At 41.4% G+C, this 15,651-nt stretch overlaps 1 protein-coding gene across 4 annotated transcripts in view; it reads left to right on the forward strand.

The window, feature by feature from the left end:
* anks1b (ankyrin repeat and sterile alpha motif domain containing 1B) overlaps nt 1-15,651 on the forward strand; it is a 278,973-nt gene that overhangs the window by 197,779 nt on the left and 65,543 nt on the right. For all 4 annotated transcript variants that reach the window (XM_085387689.1, XM_085387686.1, XM_085387687.1 and 1 more), the window contains 3 exons: nt 11,342-11,994; nt 12,580-12,702; nt 15,491-15,560. In XM_085387689.1, the coding sequence (XP_085243815.1) occupies nt 11,342-11,994; nt 12,580-12,702; nt 15,491-15,560 (846 nt within the window). The remainder of the gene's footprint in view (nt 1-11,341; nt 11,995-12,579; nt 12,703-15,490; nt 15,561-15,651) is intronic.

Consider the following 15,651-nt stretch of genomic DNA (forward strand, 5'->3'; position numbering starts at 1 on the left):
GAAACATAATTGAGAGATGTTCCATCTCAATAAATCCGCAAATAACACTGGTGAATATTTTCAACAACAGACCTTTTCTCGAGCAAATTGTAGTCATATTTTAAAAACCACAATGTAACCTTTCTGAGTTTTTTTTCCGAGAGTCAAGAGTCATCCTATAGTATGGGACCTATCAGGAGATTAGTCATTATGTTATGCTATGTTCAATCCTGTGACACAAGTAGGAGTTAAAAGCAAACACTGTAGGTCATTTTTCCTTTGTAATCCCTTGTGTGGTTTTGAATCCCCAGGTTCTTAAACATTTGGTGTAAAGCTGGAAGAGTACAACTGAAACCTTTCTGTTTCTTGTTAAGTGTACTTGCGGGACCTTAGCTAATGATTCTGACATTTCCAACAACCATTGAGGGAAACATTTATCTAGCTCTCACATGTAACCCACTGAATCCCATGTTGCTTTAACATTTTCTTAAATCAATGGCATCAAATCATTTGCTTTCATTTCATTTCATTTCATTTCATTTTTATTTATTTCACACTTGGTACTACAAATCAAACAAAACAACCACATCTTCTATCAACAAAACACAACAACCATGTGTGAAAAGGAGCAGGAAGAAGAAAATATTCTTATTAAACCCTGCCCCCTACCTACCATCGAACTTATATCACCGATGGGCACCAAAAATCAGGAACAAACTAATATTGACATTTCTCTCCGGTCGAATCCCAAACCAACATCACATTCATTCGCATTCTTCATACTGAGTTATCGTTTTAAACATATAACACTTTTTAAAACATTGTAGATTTATACAATTCTTTAAATTATAATGAAGTGAATTCCACAGTCTTATACCCCTAACCGTTGTGCTCATTAATCTTTGTGTAGTCCTGGCTAACTGATGTTTAAAATAAAATTTCCTTCTATTCTCTTCTCCCCTTGAACACATCAAAAATACTCTTTGTAACTTAAAAGGCAAAATATTATTTTTAGCCTTAAACATAATTAATAATGTCCGTAATTTCACTAAATCTCCTAATTTTAATAATTTTGATTCTATAAATAATTTGTTTGTATGTTCTCTATATTTAACATTATGAATTATTCGTATAACTTTCTTCTGTAATAGGTTTAAAGGTTTTATGGTATTCTCATATGTATTCCCCCAAACTTCAACACAATAGTTGATATATGAAAAAAACAAAGAAAAATATAAAATACGCATTGTTTTATAATTTAATAAATCTCTTATACTACCCAAAATATAAATACTTTTGACCATTTTCTTTCTAATATGTTCAATATGAGATTTCCATGTCAAATTCTCATCCACTATTACACCCAAAAAACGAAATTCAGTAACTCTTTCAATCAATTCTTCCTCTATAAACATAATGACTTTATCCTCCTTTACACGATTGCCAAATATCATATATTTCGTTTTTGTCAGATTCAAAGATAATTTATTTACATCAAACCATTTTTTTATTCTTAACATCTCAGAAGTCATAATTTCAATCAAGTCTTTCAAATTCTCTCCAGAGCAATAAAAATTTGTGTCATCTGCAAATAAAATCGAATTTAACCTTTTAGATACGTCACAAATATCATTAATATATAAATTATCATCATCATAAGTCCGAGCAGACTTTTACAGTCCCACTCAGATGGGGGAGGGGTTTGCTCGCCTAGCCTAAGACTAACCTAATGTAAGCTTGGTACCCAAGGCTCCGGGAGCTGATAATGATTTATCCAGGCCTGTGGTGCTTAGAAAGTAGGGCTCAGTCTTTAATCTCAGGAATGACTGACAGTTCAGATATTACTCTGTAGTTTTTAATAACAGTCAGTGCGGCGCCACATGAGATGGAGCAATGAACGCAACGCTATCAGATATTGGGATCGTTTCCCAGCCCCTCCTGCTACCTCACACACAGAAAGAAAAACACCCCATTGTATGAGAAGATGGTGAGTTTGTGCAACCGTCTGCATACACCTCCACTGTCCCTTGTAGAGATTAGTCAACAAAATAAGATGTGTTGAGACCTCTCGCCGCAACTTTTTTTGACCTGTCCGTGTAAGAATCAATAATGAAAAAGGCTTTATTAGATTTCTGATAGAGTTTGCAGTAGAAACTCAACTTGCAGTGGACTGCTCCGATACTTTGTAGATTGGCCGACTTTATTATGATAGAACAAGCCTTACTCTTATTTTCTGCAGTTTTGATATATAACCTCCAGCCCTGTATCCTTACCCTTTCATTTCTCTCCCTCACCCCTCCTCCCTCAATCACTCAATCCTTCATTCTGTCACTCCCTTATTTCTCTAGCCACTTTCACACACTCTGTCTGCCTGTCAGTCACTGGTCTGTGCCCCTAGCCTTCCCCCTCACTTTACACCAGCCTTGCTGCCATTTGTCAACCTTTCTTCTGTGTTTTGGTTAGTTGTTTTATTGCGACAGTATGCCTGTGCATTACTCATTTGCCTTTCCTTTTAAAATGTGTTTTCTATTAGATAACCTCCCTCAACCTCTCTACCGCATATCTCCATCTCCATCTTCTGCAATTCATTTTTCACCTTTTCAGCCTCGTGCTCTAGGTTGTTTTCCCTTTCAGTGCTGGCCTGCAAACTGTTATGCCTCAATGAAAGAATATTGTCTTGCCTCTTTGTCAAGCTATGCTGAGTCTTCCAGCTGTTTCAGCTTTAACTAGATTTATTTACTGTAGAGAGGGTTTAATTTAGACCGGGGTTGCATTATACACCACTGTGGAATTGAATCTTACTTCTATAAAGTGATTACTTGCAAGAGAATATTCATTTAAGGAAGAACGCTTACTTTTACTTACTAATATGAGCTGGTGAAAGGAAAAAGTTTTCAAATTCGATATGATGTTAGAAGCTCTAAGCAGGTTTTGAGTTTGCGGTGTACACACAGTGAATAAGCAATGAATTTAGGGAACACTCAAAATTGTCAGTGTGCACACTAAAAACACTTGACTTCTGAGTGTGCTGCTAATGCATGCACGATACACCGCTGAACATTACAACCCACTGCAATTGGGCTTGAAGAGGATCTTAGGAAACAAAAATATTGCTTTTTATTTGCAAAGATTAATTTGGAGTCCTATTCGGTTGGTTGCACGTGCATGTGTACCTCTTTTTAATGAGATTATCTGATGTCATAGCAGGAAAAGCACAGGTGTAACTAATGATGCTAATTTATACCACTTCCAGACCTTTGAAGGAGGCTCAGAGTCATACCCGACGGGGTTCCCTCGTTGAAACGGAGCCATTGTTAGTGTTATTAGTTAAGCCTGTGTTTGTTCTGCTATAACAAGCTGTTCAGAAACTGAATCATTAATATCTTCTCTTCACTCATCACATGTCAGTTTTAGATTAGAGCATGGTACCAAAGAGGTCTCAAAATTTCATAGCAGATACACTGCCTGGCCCAAAAAAAGTCACCACCAAAAAAAAGGTCACACCCTAATATTTCATTGGACCACCTTTAGCTTTGATTTCAACACGTAATCGCTGTTTCGATAAGCTTCTGTAATGTCACAAGATTTATTTCCAACCAGTGTCGCATTAAACCTTCACTAAGAACTTGCGTTGATGATGGAAGCGTCTGACCACTGTGCAAAGCCTTCTCCAGCACGTCTGGACACTGTGGTGGCCAATCCATGTGTGAAAATGATGTCTCATGCTCCCAGAACCACTCTTTTACAATTTGAGCTTGATGAATCCTGGCATTGTCATCTTGGAATATGCCTGTGCCATCAGGGAAGAAAAAACCCATTGATGGAATAACCTGGTCCTTCAGTATAGTCAGCTTACCTCATTCTTGGAACACATACTGTTGCTGAACCTAGACCTGACCGACTGCAACAACCCCAGATCATAGCACTGCCCCTACAGGCTTGTACAGTAGGCACTAGGCATGATGGGTGCATCACTTCATCTGCCTCTTTTCTTAGCCTGATGCACCCATCACTCTGGAATAGGGTAAATCTGGACTCAACAGACCACATGACCTTCTTCCATTGTCTTTTTTTTCCGGTTTGCCTCACTGACTAGTGTTTTTTTTTTTTTTATGGCTACACAGCTGTTCGGTCCCAATCCCTTGAGTTCCCTTCGCATTGTGCGTGTGGAAATGCTCTTACTTTCACTATTAAACATAGCCCTGAGTTCTTCTGTTGTTTTTCTACGATTTGATTTCACCAAAACTTTAAGTGATCGCTGATCGTGATCATCCTGGAAGATGTGTCCCCACTATCCTTCCACTTTTTAATAATGCGTTGAACAGTTCTCAACCCAATTTTAGTAGTTTCTGCAATCTCTTTAGACATTTTCTCTGCTTGATGCATGCCAATGATTTTACCCTTCTCAAACACACTAACATCTTTTCCACAACCACGAGATGTGTCTTTCGACATGATTGTTTATGAAATGAGAAGCAACTCATTGCACCAGTTTGCAAATAACTTGTTGCCAGCTGAAAGATAATCACCTATGCACCTATAAGAGGCTCGTACCTATTTGCTTAGTTAAATCCAGGTGGCGATTTGTTTTTTGGTCAGGCAGTGTGCTATCCAGTGTTTCCCGTGATGCAGCTGCTTCGGAGAGACAGGTAGCTCACACACCCCTACTCACCACCCACTACCCCCATGTTCAGTGTTAGCTACAGTAGGTTGACAATTTGTCATCAACTTGAGTAACTCTGTCCTCTCCTCTCACTGGCTGTCCTCTACTATTGTGCTCCATGTTCCACTCTGACCCGCCACCCGCACACTGACAACATAGCAGGGCAAGCCGAAAACAACAACAACAACAACAAAAAAGCAAGCTATTGCTGAATTTCTACCTGAAACGAAATCAGCTGAGGTTCTTTGCTCATCAAAGACTGTTGAGGCATCCGCTGACCATCTGTCCCTCCACAGTCCCACAAGGATTGCTACTCCTTTCATAGTACTGCTAAGCTTCTAAAGAACCTTTAACATAGTGATCACCTAATGGGTCTTCTTCTTCGTTCTACAGGCACTCAAGAATCACTCCTCCTTCCAAAGTATGTAGTGAAATGGGATTCATTTGTCCTGGATGTGAGCGTCTATGAGCTACCTTAACTTCTCAGTGGGTTTTCAGTTCCACTAGTTTGTGTAATATGGCCAAACAATGACTTTTTTATGTACTTTTAACATTACAATAACATGTGACTTGCGATGGATTATGAGCCAGATGAACAACTTTAAAATAACTCATTACTGGTCCATATGATGTCTGCTACATTCTGTAAATATGTGTATGTTCTAAAGAATAATTAACTCAATGCAAACTGTTTATAGTGCTACAGAGAATGTTGGCTGTACGCAGAAAATCAGTGCTGCAGGCCCAAAGTATTTGAACTTTCAGGAAGTGTTATTCCCAAGCAGCTGCATTTTGAGGTGGTAAAGGGATTTTCCTACAAGTAAATTAAAGCTCTCAGACACTGTGGGTAAAATTACAACACAAAAATAACATGGTTAGGTTTAGTTTACACTTAAAACATTGAGTTAGGTTACCTGGAGGTTACCTGGTTACATCAGTAAGCACATGACTACAGTGGAGGTGATGTGGTTGTGCTTACCACAGCAACAATAATATTGTTGTCTGCCTGGAGCAGGAAAGCTAATTCCCTTGTTCCAGTGTTTTGTTGATCTACTCCAGCCTTCTCCTTACCAGACGTTGACAAATTTAACATTTTCTGCTGATTTGTTGGCTATAAAAATCTATAATGAATTTATTTGGATTCTCTCCCAGCTATCTTGAACATTTAGTGTGTATATTGACATTTTACATTAAGCTTAATTTAGTCACTTCTCAGTCCTAATACATAATACACTCAATACCTCTTTTGAATAAGAATAGTGTGTTGAATTGATCTACAACCTGTAGGATGTGCTGGGCAGCTATAACACTAAAGAACTCCGATAAATGAAAAGTAGTAGAAACAGCAGGAGCATTTACGTAACGTACACTACATACAGTAAATACAGCTCTATTTCTCTCCCTCTCTATTTTTTGCTTATTCTCTATGGAAAAATAGAAGGACGTGCACAAGTGAAGACTTTTAGTGTTTAAAAGTCGGTCAGCAGCCGCCTTTACAGTTGGCATTTAGTTCTAATTATGACAAATCTGTATTTATTGCACAAACATTTACATTGCTGCTGCTGTTTGCTTTCAGTTGAAGATTAGTTCCTGGGCTGTCCCGTTGCATGCCACAACTTGTGTGTATTTGTGTATTTTCATACTAGTGTCGCAATAAAAAGCAGGTATGCAGTGATGCAGCTGTTGTGCGATTCCTAGATATTGGCTGTACTTAAGCGAGGGCAGGGTGCACACAGTTTGACGGCTCTTTAGTTAGAGCTGAAACTAGCCTTGGATCTCCAGGTAAGAAACACACACACGGACACACACAGCCTTACTCAAAGACACTGAGGATGGTGAGTGAAGACTGGACACTCAGGAATGGATAAGTAATGAAGGTGAAAACAACTCAGAGGGGGAATCTATCGATTGTTTGCAGGGGAAGAAGAAGAAAGAAAAGCATAGTTAGCTGCCTGTTAGACGTATTGGTCTATTTATACTTTTTTATAGAACTTTTCTTCTGTTTTTTTCTTCAAATCAAAAATCTGCTCGGCTTTTGTTTTGTTATTTTGTTTGTTTTCTGTCTCGATAAACAACTTGCTGATTTGATTGCTGTGTTTATCCACTGTACACTTTTCCCCTCCTTCTCCTGGAGGTCAAAGGCACTCAGCTGCCCGATGACTGCGAGAGATGCTGGCGCTCGCTGTTGCCATAGTTACGGGTAGACTCACCTGTTGCCAACTTTTTCATTTTTATTACAAAGAGGGGAAGTGAAGGGAGCAAAAGAAATTCATAACAGGGTTGAGAAAGGCACGTACAGAAAGAAAAGCGAGGGGAGAATGATCTTAATGATGCCTTTTAAGGGCCAATTCAGTTACCGCATCTCATGTGAATATTCTGACACATAATTTAAAATAGATGCATTTATGTTTTATGTTGTAAGCATTCGCTGTGTGTGAGATAGTGATAAGAGATGGCTAGGCCTATGGGGAATGACTCGCTTTTGGAGCCTCCCTCAGAAAGACCATTCAAAGTATGTCTTCTTATGGATGCTTCTGCTCGATCAAAGTAACACACTGTGGACAATGAGAGAGAAATATTAAGATCAGAGGTCAGGGGGATTACTAATCTTTTGGCTGCTTTGTCCCATTTATCCTGAAAAATGATGGGGCTTAATAATCCGAAATGCTTTCAGTTGTGTAAGAAATAATGACATTTTCAGTAGATGCAATACTCAAGGATGAGTCATGGTTTCATCCCTCATTACCTGAAATGTGGATGGGTGTGTTTTGCGGTGCAGTCAACATGTCTGTGTTTGAGGGGCCCCATTAATGATGTTTTTAGAAGAACTGAATCATCTCCTGTTTCAATCATAGTGAGCAATTTTAGTTGGCAACTTTATGCTTTCTTTCCGCTTTCTTTTCTTTCTCTTTCTTTCTCTTCTTCCATTATGCAGTTGTTGCATATTGATGTGTGGCTTGTTGTGCAGAAGGCAGTCAGAGAATGCTTGCAAAAACTGGCTGACAAACCAAGACATTGACTGTCTGTTTGTGTGAGTCGAGGATGTGGCTGGCAGCGGGGGTATGCAGTCAAATGATTGTAAATTCAGTGTGTGTGGGCCGGTGAGGGTACATGCCATTATTCCAGTGACAGTTTTGATTACAAGAGTGTAAAATTTTTCTATTTGTTCAAACAACTGTATTTGACTGTTAAGAGTTATTAGGTGTGTGTGTTTATGTGTGAGGAAAAAAAAATACTTCATCAATCAATGGTCAGACTGTTTCCTTGGCCTGGTGCACAATCTTAACACAAAGTGACCGATAAGGGAGCGAAAGGAGGGTCGGGGCTCGACTAACACAAGAAATAAACCCTTTTTCTTACCAGTATTATAGTTTAATCAGGAAATGAATGGAAAATGAAATCTGATTTTAGAAACCTGCCTTGGATGCAAAGCAGTGAAATCAGTTGTTTTTATTGGGTTTTTTCCCCTCAAAAAATGGGAAATAGGTGCAGCATAAAAGTACATAAGTGATACAGTTTATAAGGGGAAAACAGAATCTGTATAATTCTAATGAGCTTGAAAGTCAGTATTTGGTATGACTTTATTCATCAACACAGCCCGAACTTAGGCAGCTTTCTTGTCATTTCTTTAAGCAGTCTTCAGGAATAGTCCTTCAGACATTCAAAGCTCTTCCTTGGATGTTGACTGTTTTTTGTTTCATTCCCTGTAAAGATGATCCCACACTGTTTCAGTAATGTTGAGGTCTGGGCTCTATGGAGGCCAGTCCATGACTGATTGTGTTATGTGTGTGTTTTTGTATACAGGTATGCTTTTACTGCATTTGCAGTAATGAAGTAATTGCCAGTCAGATGCTCGGTGGATGTCAAAGTCTGTTATTTTCACAGTGGGTGTAAAAACATGAAAGATGGATTATAGTTCCTCGGTATTAATAGTAAAGTCAGTGCAGGGGCGGAGCAGCTCCTTTCTAACCTGAGAAATTAACTAACTAGTTTTTGTTTGATTCTAAGCCTCTCCTTTACTACACTCTCATATTTAGTGTAAGATTTGTCATGAGTCTGAGAATGTGGCAGTTCTGGTGAAATTACATTTTTCCTAATGAGCGTATCTTTTTAAAGAACATGTAAACATACACGACTTAAGTTGTAACTAATGGAGATGTAATTATAAGCATTCACTGATACAATAATAGTCAAGTATACATAGAACGCGTGCGTACACAAACACACACACACATAAAGAGTTTTCCAACTGCTGCACACAGACAGAGTGAGTGGACGTCTAAAAGCATCCCCTGGGTGGGAGTGCCTACTGGGGTCAGCGGGGGAGCTGGCCCCAGGGAGGGGTTACCTGCCCCTCCCTTCCTTCCCTCCCCATCTCCAGCTGCCTCCCTCTTCCCGCTCCTCCACAACCACCCACACATGCAGGGCCTTGGAGTGGGGGTATGTCACCAGGGTGCAGAGGAGGCTACCCCCCCCCCCCCCCCTGTCCCCTTCTGGCTGCCTCTGCCTCAATTTTATCCCACAACTTAGACATTCACATTACTCACACTCTCATTACACATACATATAGGATCTTGGGGGTGGGCACAATCACGGAGTCCAAATCACCATCAGGGTGTATACCTCACCCCTGACGTCGTTGCCCACCTCTCAATTTTAAATACACTTAGTCATTGAGGGCTAGCAGGAGGGACTATGCGCTTACCTGCTGCTCCTTGGCAGGTAGCTCCATGCCCTCCTGGGTTTTAATTGCACCTTAGAACACATATGCATCAACACTACAATGAGCGGGTGGAGGGAGGTTTGGAGTCTTCTCCCACCCCCATTCTCTGCGGCCTGCTGGAGCGGGAGGGCTAGTAGGAGGAGTTGGCCGTCCGACTGCGGTCTGGGGTGTGGGGCCTCCCTGCTGCTGCGGAGTCGGGGTGGTCTGCCTCTCCCCACCGCAGGGAAAAGGGTAACACCACCTGGGTCTGGGTGCAATTCCCCCCTCCAGGGGCGGGGGCACCTAGACCCGGTTTGTAGAGTACGCTTGGGGAGTGTGATCGTGTGTACAACGTCTCTTTATGTCTGTCTCCACGTTGGTTGAGTGTGGAGTGAGTGCATATGAGAGCATGAGGGTGGGAATGGATGTTTGTGTCTGTGTGTGCCTGTATGTCTGTGTCTATATGTCAGGTTGGGTATCAGACGCCACCTCTCTGGGGACACCTCAGGCCCTCCAAGGTTTGGAGGCCTATCTCCACCCACCACCACTTCCCCTGCCGGTGGCGGACTCCCTCAGGTGTCGGTGTGTTGGTGGTTCTTTGTGTCTGGGGGTGGGCGTCCGGGTACACACCGGCTCACTCCTTGGCGGCCGCTTGTCGGGGCCTGGGGCCTGGGGCTCGCTCGGGCCCCTTTGGAGGTGGGGTGCCCCCGGCCTCTCGGCCTGGGGCTCGGTCACTCAGGCACAGCTGGGGGCCGGCGGAGCTCACGGGCGCGTCACTGCAACTCCCCCTGACTTCTGCTCCGCGGCTGCTGGGCGAGCCCTCATCTGGGACTCTCCTCAGCTCTTACTGGAACAGTGGCGCGGCTGCCCCTCTGTTGGTCTTCCATGGTCTCTTGTGTTCTGGGGGCCTCTGGATGTCTGGAGTTTTGATCTCCTCCATACCCGCTTCACACCCTGGAGGACGGGGCTGTGGCCCCCCCACACTCCCTAGCAGATCATTACATGGAGAAACCTTTGGAATGCAAGCATGCTGATCCACACAGGTATGCACACATGGGTATTCACAGACGCGGACTAAAGCTTTCTTGGCTGCTGCCTCAAAGCACACTGCGCGCTGTCTATCTTGCGTGCTGCACAATATCGTTTATTATTTAGTAAATATTGATATCTATGACTAGCTAGTTTATTGTGATGGTGCTTTGTTTTCTCTATTATTATGTTACTTTTTGTTGTTTGCTGTCTCCTCTGTTTGTTTTTTTTGTTTGTTTGTTTTTTTTTTCTCCATACAGGTGACCCAGGAGTTCTTTTTTTTTTTTCTCTCTCTCTTCCCCCCCCTTCTCACCGTCTCTTCTCCCCTTTGGTTTTCTTTCTTTCTCTCCCCCTCTTTCTCTCATTCATTCCCCCTGACCTATTTATTAAAAAAAAAAAAAAAAAAAAAAAAAAAAAAAGACAAAGGATGAACTGAAGCTCTGCCATCACGTAATGTCGCATACTGCTGTTTCTGATGTCATTTAAGAATAAAAAAATAAAAATAAAAAAATAAAAATAAAAGCATCCCCTGACACTTTAAAATAAAATAAAAAATACTCAAACCACATCGATGGTCTGAGAATATCTGTCTGGACGAGTTCATGCATACATGTAAGTTCAGATGCACAAGCATGCCATTTGCACCCACACAGTGAAGGCGCAGAGGTGCAAAATGCAAGTCTGGAGCCCTTTTACTCCTCTGAGAAACAAACAGTCTTCTACAAGGGAAGCAGAAGATGCATTACCCTGTTCTTATCTTCCTGTTTGCAGCTTGTGTAGTTTTTACTTTTCTTTCTCTTTCTGTTATTTAATGAGTCCTTTATTCTATACTTGCTGTCTTGTATTCTTGGAATAAATTCATTCATTTGTATCATTGTTTTGGCATTTGACTCAAATACAATGCATATGCTTAGGTTAATTTGAGTTAATGGTAATCAAATTTTTTTGTGCATGTGTCCTGTCTGCAGACGACATCCCTTATCAGCGAGACCCGACTCCTCCTCCTCCTCCCTGCTTGTCCTCCAAATCAAACGCTCTGTCACAGGACCACAGGAAAAGCCACATCCCAGAGGAGTTTGCAGGCCTGCTTCATGGATCTTCTCCAGCCTGTGAACCCCCCGATACACCTTACCACCTTTACAGCCCCAAATCCTTTAAAAATACAGATGTCCAGAGCAACTTTCTGCAGACCCCTGAGTTCAGCATTGTGATCGGCGGAGGAGCCAGTCAGGTCTTCTCCCGGCCAGGGAGTGAGTCATACTCTCAGAGCTTAGCCAACGACACTCGAAAGCCACAGGTTGTGTACCGGACTATCTTCCACACCAAGGTCAACCAGGACCAGGCCCAACCCAGAAACTGTGAACAGGTAGATCTGCCTCGTGGATGGTCTACCCTGAGCCACCCACCCTCTTGTTCCTCTGGTCAAAACGGAGAAGTTGCAGATTTACGGGGAAGCCAGACAGGAGCGACATCCAAAGACAGTTCACCTGGGATTGGCTACGAGGAAAGGGCTTGCACCCTTGGGAGGATGAGGTCCATGCCACGCAGTGTGTTGGACCTGCAGCTTTCGAAATCTCTTTCCAAGTCTGATTCTAACCTAGTGGCAGTGTCTCCCATACAGGTAAGTTCTCGCTACCTTAAAAGCGTCATTCTCTATGCAGCCAGAGCACTAAAAAGAACATGAATTCTGCGATTTAGATTAATAAGAGTTATTAACAAGAGTCTTTCTTATTAAGTGTTTCTGAGAATTCATTTGACATCATAAGTAAAACTTCACTCTTTTTAAACGTCTGCACAAGCAAAGAAGTCTCCAGTATTGTTGTACTGAGCACAAATGCAAATATCGTAAATATTCACTTATATAAAAATAATTTGCATCTTGCTGTGTCATGTGACTTCATAAACAGAGCAGAAACCAGTCCAGCCAATTGGATAACTCATCAATCTGGGTCACAATGTTCTCTGCCGCAGCACATTTTATGAGACTTCTGTAATTCATTGTAAATAAATCATGAGCTAAATACATAATCTGTTTGATGAAAATAGTGCCATTACAGCTGAAAGTTTGATGAGCACTGAACGGACTTATTTTCAGTTTTAGTTGTTCATATTTTTAAGGTTAAATATTTGGCAACCTTTGTTTTGCATCTCGTATTTGTGCAGTAATTAAGCACAAAGGGTTTTATTTTGTTTTTTTTTCTTACAGGAAGAGCACAGCTGGGGGTCCGGATCACGGGGCCAGGGCCCTGGAAGTCCGAGCCCACGTGAAGGCGCCAGCCCGGAGGGGAGATTGGAGAGAACGCCGTCTTTCACTGCTGAGTGGGAAGAGGTAAGAAGACAGTTTTCCTGACATGCACAGCTTATCACCCAACATTTAGCATCAGTTGCAACATTAAAGAAGAAGCCAAGTTGTCAGCGCCTCTGCTCTGACACTGCATTTATTTTGGTCAAGTGAACCGTCTCAGCAGGAAACAGTTGAAAACTCCACACCCACAGCAGTGAGCTGCTTCAATTTTTCCTCCTTTTGAAATACACTCGGCTACTACAGTGCAGAAGGAGCCCAAGTGCTAATTTAACATGCTCACATATTGATTTTGTTCTGTAACCAGCAATGAAGCTGCGGGGAAGACCCACGTATCTGAGAGAAGGAAGTTTCTAGTTTCTATTAAAGAGATGCGGTCCAGGGTGCTGCGTGCTTTGGTCTTGGTGTGTTTGTGCCCGGGGTTCTTTCAATATTAAAGGGTCTCTGACACAGATGTGATGTATTGACTGGACACCACTGTTTGGATCCTTATAACCATTTGGGGTCACAGACACATTGACTTCTGCTCACTCTTCACGCCTCAGAAAAAAAGCACTCGTTGCACCCTGACACACCCAGAAAATGAAAAGCAAGTTCCATCACACGTAATCATGGGGATGCCTTAATTAGTCTCTCTATTTTTAAAGTAACTCTAATGCATGTCAGTGGAAGTCCATTTGTGCGTGCCTTTCCACATTTGCATGCACATGTTCATTAATTACTCCACGCAGCTCACGACTTCCTGATGATGATGAATTGCCATATGGAATTTTCCACAGTTCTCATATTTCTTTTTCTGGATAATTGCATGCTGCGTGAGGAAGAGATAAGGTTAGATTGGCCCCGGGGAAATTTAAGGTTGGTAAACAGGGATTTCAGAGGAAAAAATAACAAAGCTACTCTATATCTATCACATGCTCAGGAAAGTGTTGCATTATTGAGAAGAGAGAAGTGGCAAGGGACATTCCATAACAGTCAGTGATTTGAAGATCATTCTCTTTAGTGCAACAAGCTGAAAGGTAGTCCAATATGCTGGTTTATACAAAAAATATGGTTATTTGGGGGGTTCTTCTTGGTCAAAATCTAAACTCAAGTGACCCAGATTAGTCTCTTAATCTGAGCCTGGCACATGAAACATGGGTTGCATTAGTTTTATTTTGTAGGGGAGCTAAAGTGTCAAGCTTAAATACTCCAGAGATCTGCTGTAGATCTAGTAAATGCATCTGATCATATTTGGAATTAGGACCTGCAAACTATTTGACATTTCTTCAAAGGTAACCATTCTATCCCTGCTTTGAATGACTGTGCATTGTTATGGTAGATCTGCTAGAACTTGCATTGTGCAGATGATATTGATGAACTTGCAAGAAAAGATGCTGGAACATCTTGATAAAGCATTGCCCCAGCTCATAACCAACAATATCCAAGGTATCAATTTAGATTTCAAAGTCAGTGGGACAAGACAGGAAATGGTGAAGACCTTCAAGTATCTTGGTTGCATGATATTAGATAAAGGCTTAAAACTTGAGATTTTGGTAAAGATAGCAGCTGAAATACCAAAATTTAAGACCACCAGCTAAGTTTACACTTTTTTGTTCCTACCACCTTATTTCTAATTCCAACGTTCAGAGTTCGACATGTCATCACACAATATACATGTTTAACTATATACAAGTCTACACTCATATACAATATAGACATAAAACAATTTAAGTTCACAAACCAAAACAACAAACTGCACTTTTACATTGGCTAAACACCCTGTGATTATCTGTATGTGCTCCAAAATTCACCTGCTGTGCTTCCTGTTGTCGACCTTTCTGTACGCCTGTGAAAAATGGACCCTCATGACAGGACTCCAAAGACGTATTCTGGCATTACCGATAATATAGTCCATGACTGATGTGTTATATAATATAGTGTCAAATTTTAATTGGTCCATCACCCAGTGATCTTCTTCTTTGTTGTTTAACGATGATTCAAAACATCTCAGGCACTTCTGTGCAGATTGGCTTTGATGTCTTGATACTGGGGTGGATGAATGGATTCGACTTGACCCAAACCAACTGCTTTTAGACTTTTTAGACTTACAGATGTGATCTCCTTGCCAATAAACTGCATTTAAATAGTTGTAGTTGTGCACGTCATTTTTTTTCTTTTTTTTAAATAATGTATCATTAACAGCATTTTCGATTCATTAGCTTTACTTTACTTCAAAATAAAGTTGTTTAGAAAAATGTCACATCAGCTTTAAATCAGCTTTAAATCTACCACTCTGAGTCTTGATTTATTGCTTGCATTTGCATTGGTGCTTGGTGTGTAGTGACATATGCAGAAATTACTTTCAGTTTATCCTATTACAAAGACCACCTTCATGGTCTGTCAGCTTGTAAACAGCATTTGAATTTGTCAGACCTGACTCCTTAAACACTCGGGTTTCTCTGACCTCTGAGCCAGCGGTGCTGAAATGTAGATGGATGTGCAGGTTGCATAGTTAAGTGGTTATCAGCAGGTCCAGGGTTGAGGATGATCATTTTACTGCTGGTAGTCAGACACTAATGAAGCCACACTAGCTCTCTCCAATCCAACCTTCTCCTTTCATCTCTGCTCTGGTGTCTTTAAATTTCCCGTTCCTCCAATTCACAGGGGGAATGACTGGCATTGAGCATGCAGGCTGGCGTAATGATCATGCTACGTGACACTCGGATCTAGAAATAGGGGTTAGCCTTATTACTGGGAAATGACTTTTCCTTGCACACGCTGTACATCTCTCTAACTGAGATTCTCCCTCACTCTCTTTCTCTGATCTGATCAGATTGACAAGATTATGAGCTCCATTGGGGCAGGAATAAGCAGTGGATTGGACATTAAGGATGATACCTCAGGTAAGCACGCGCATGTATGAGTGAGTGTGTGTGAATCTGACTTTAAGGGCAAGTCGTATCAATTAAATTTTTAGTCATATGCTCATATGTT

Source organism: Rhamphochromis longiceps, linkage group LG17 (genome assembly GCF_057381845.1).
Source record: "Rhamphochromis longiceps isolate RC_006_pf linkage group LG17, R_longiceps_female_GT1.1, whole genome shotgun sequence".
Taxonomy (NCBI): Eukaryota; Metazoa; Chordata; class Actinopteri; order Cichliformes; family Cichlidae; genus Rhamphochromis; species Rhamphochromis longiceps.